This window comes from Vicia villosa, linkage group LG1 (genome assembly GCF_029867415.1).
Source record: "Vicia villosa cultivar HV-30 ecotype Madison, WI linkage group LG1, Vvil1.0, whole genome shotgun sequence".
In the NCBI taxonomy this organism is placed as follows: domain Eukaryota; kingdom Viridiplantae; phylum Streptophyta; class Magnoliopsida; order Fabales; family Fabaceae; genus Vicia; species Vicia villosa.
Genome location: NC_081180.1, coordinates 160,085,248 through 160,087,895, shown reverse-complemented (window position 1 = coordinate 160,087,895; position 2,648 = coordinate 160,085,248). Strand labels below are relative to the sequence as shown.

Here is a 2,648-nt window from a genome sequence, read left to right as displayed (position 1 = left end):
GCTGTGGTGAGTTTCTTCTTATTTGGGGAGAAAATCCTACTTGGAAGGTAAATTATAAAAACTATAGTGTAAGAACTTTAAAATTAATTAAATTTTTAATAATATTTTTGTTGCTCTTACCAAAAATTGTAGGGCAATTGGAGCATTTATATTATGTCTGGGATTATTCAGTGTAGTTTGGGGTAAGAGTGGCGATATCAATAACTCGTCACGTGCAAAGGATGAAATGAATTCTGAAGAGTTGAAAGAGGCACATTGTGAAAATTCAGGAGACGAGTTGAGAGAGACACACCGTGAAAATTCAGGAGACGGGTTGAGAGACATACCGTGAAAGTTCAGGAGACGAAATTACAGTTGAGTTGGTCTAGGCTGAGGGACGGAGCTATTCACAACAAAGTGTGGGCACATGCCCCCACTACCTTTTAAACTTTTATACGCATCATATAATTATATTATCATACTCACACCTCATATTATCACACTCACTCCCTTTTATGTCCTTTTATGTCACTTGGTCTTTGCATACTCACTCTCTTTTATGCTAGTTGGTCTATGCATTAAAAATACAAATGTTATTTAATTAGTTGTGGTCAATGTCATACTATACTAGTATATATCATAGAAATTGTTTCAAGCATGCACGCACGCACACACATATATATATATATATATATATATATATATATATATTTATTTATATATTTAAAATTTATATTAAAAATATATGTATATATTTGCCCCCACTAGTTAAAAGTTCTCGCTTCGTCCCGGTAAGGTTTATATAGGTAGCCAAGTTAGCTAGCTTAAATAACTAAAATAACAACCATGCTAGATTCTAGGAGAAGTAATAACTATAATAACTAACTTAAATAAGGAGTATTTAGTAATTACTTCCATATTATTAATTAATTCTATATTGTTTGTTGATTAATAAAACATAATTTTTTTTTTAAATTTGATTTATAATTATTTTATAAACATGCCCGTTATCGACCAAAATTTATTCATTTTGAGATTACATCATACGATCGCCACATATGCCGCTGCAATGTCTAATATCATTCCTGCGCTTACCTTTGTACTAGCTTTCTTTTTAAGGTTACTTTTCGTTGTTGTTTAAATTTTTAAATTAGATTTACATTTAAATTCAATAACCATGTATTATTTTTATTAAATAATTATTCAACACATTATATTATTTATAAACAAAATTGAAAACTTAAATAAAATATTAAAGAAAACATATTTAGTATAACGGTAATAAAAAGTTAAAAAATCTCTTATATCAAGGTTGGAGACGATAAACGTTGGAAATAGACGGTGTCAAGCCAAGTTGTTATGCACCATAGTCACGATCTTAGGAGCTATGGTGATGACCCTAATTAAAGGCCCGGTGTTATTTGGTGTCAGTGGAGGAAACAACAACAATAATCATGATGGAGTATCACATGTTTTATTTGGATCCATATTCATTTTTGCAGGATGTCTGGGTTGTGCCATCTTTGTGAATCTACAAGTAAGTTAATATATTTGGAATTCCAAATACCTGCAAATAGTAATCTTTTAAAATTAATTAATATATTTTGAATTTTTTTCCCTTTTTATTTGATTCTGGCAACAAAACTTTGTTTTTATTAGGCTATTACATTAAAGTCTTATCCAGCAACACTCTCCTTGACCTCATTGGTATGCTTGATGGGTGCCGTAGAAGGTCTAGGAATGACTTTTATCATGGAGGAAACACACTTTAATGCTGCTTGGTTGGTTTTCAAGTGGGACATGAATTTGTTGTCGGCTATTTATGCGGTAAGTTTGTTTCAACCAAACTCTAAAAATTATAATAAATAGATGTTATATGAAATTATTTTGTAGAAGATTATATTAATGGATTAAACAACTTATTTTCTTCTTTTTCTCATACCTAAGACATTTTAAGCAATTATCTTATAGGGTATATTTGGTTTTTAATTATATACTAAATGATTATGATATTGTTTTATTAATTTAATTATTTTTTATAATAATTATATATATAGGGGATAGTTTGCTCCGGCATTGGATATTTTCTTGAGGGAGTGATTATGAAAGAAAAAGGACCTGTTTTTCTTACCACCTTCAATCCATTATGCATGGTAATAGCTGCTGTGGTGAGTTTCTTCTTATTTGGGGTGGAAATCCTACTTGGAAGGTAAATTATAAAAACTATAGTGTAAGAACTTTAAAATTAATTAAATTTTTAAATAATATTTTTGTTGCTCTTACCAAAAATTGTAGGGCAATTGGAGCATTTATAGTATGTCTGGGATTATTCAGTGTAGTTTGGGGTAAGAGTGGCGATATCAATAACTCGTCACGTGCAAAGGATGAAATGAATTCTGAAGAGTTGAAAGAGGCACATTGTGAAAATTCAGGAGACGAGTTGAGAGAGACACACCGTGAAAATTCAGGAGACGGGTTGAGAGAGACACACCGTGAAAGTTCAGGAGACGAAATTACAGTTGAGTTGGTCTAGGCTGAGGGACGGAGCTATTCACAACAAAGTGTGGGCCCATGCCCCCACTACCTTTTAAACTTTTATACACATCATAAAATTATATTATCATACTCACACCTCATATTATCACACTCACTCCCTTTTATGTCCTTTT

At 31.3% G+C, this 2,648-nt stretch overlaps 1 protein-coding gene across 1 annotated transcript; it reads left to right on the top strand.

Annotated features, from left to right (window-relative positions):
- The first annotated feature begins 1,366 nt into the window (after window positions 1-1,366).
- LOC131658362 (WAT1-related protein At2g37460-like) lies at window positions 1,367-2,512 on the top strand. Its single transcript, XM_058927669.1, has 4 exons — window positions 1,367-1,516; window positions 1,639-1,806; window positions 2,037-2,188; window positions 2,275-2,512. Exons 1-4 carry the CDS (start codon window positions 1,367-1,369, stop codon window positions 2,510-2,512), a joined length of 708 nt encoding a protein of 235 aa, XP_058783652.1.
- The last annotated feature ends 136 nt before the right edge of the window (window positions 2,513-2,648 follow it).

Excerpts from the sequence above, each read along its gene's own strand:
- LOC131658362 (XM_058927669.1), top strand. The coding sequence starts at position 1,367 with ATGGTGATGACCCTAATTAAAGGCCCGGTGTTATTTGGTGTCAGTGGA. Across the intron at positions 1,807-2,036 it reads TGTTGTCGGCTATTTATGCG|GGGATAGTTTGCTCCGGCAT; the intron begins GTAAGTTTGTTT and ends TTATATATATAG. Across the intron at positions 2,189-2,274 it reads GTGGAAATCCTACTTGGAAG|GGCAATTGGAGCATTTATAG; the intron begins GTAAATTATAAA and ends CAAAAATTGTAG.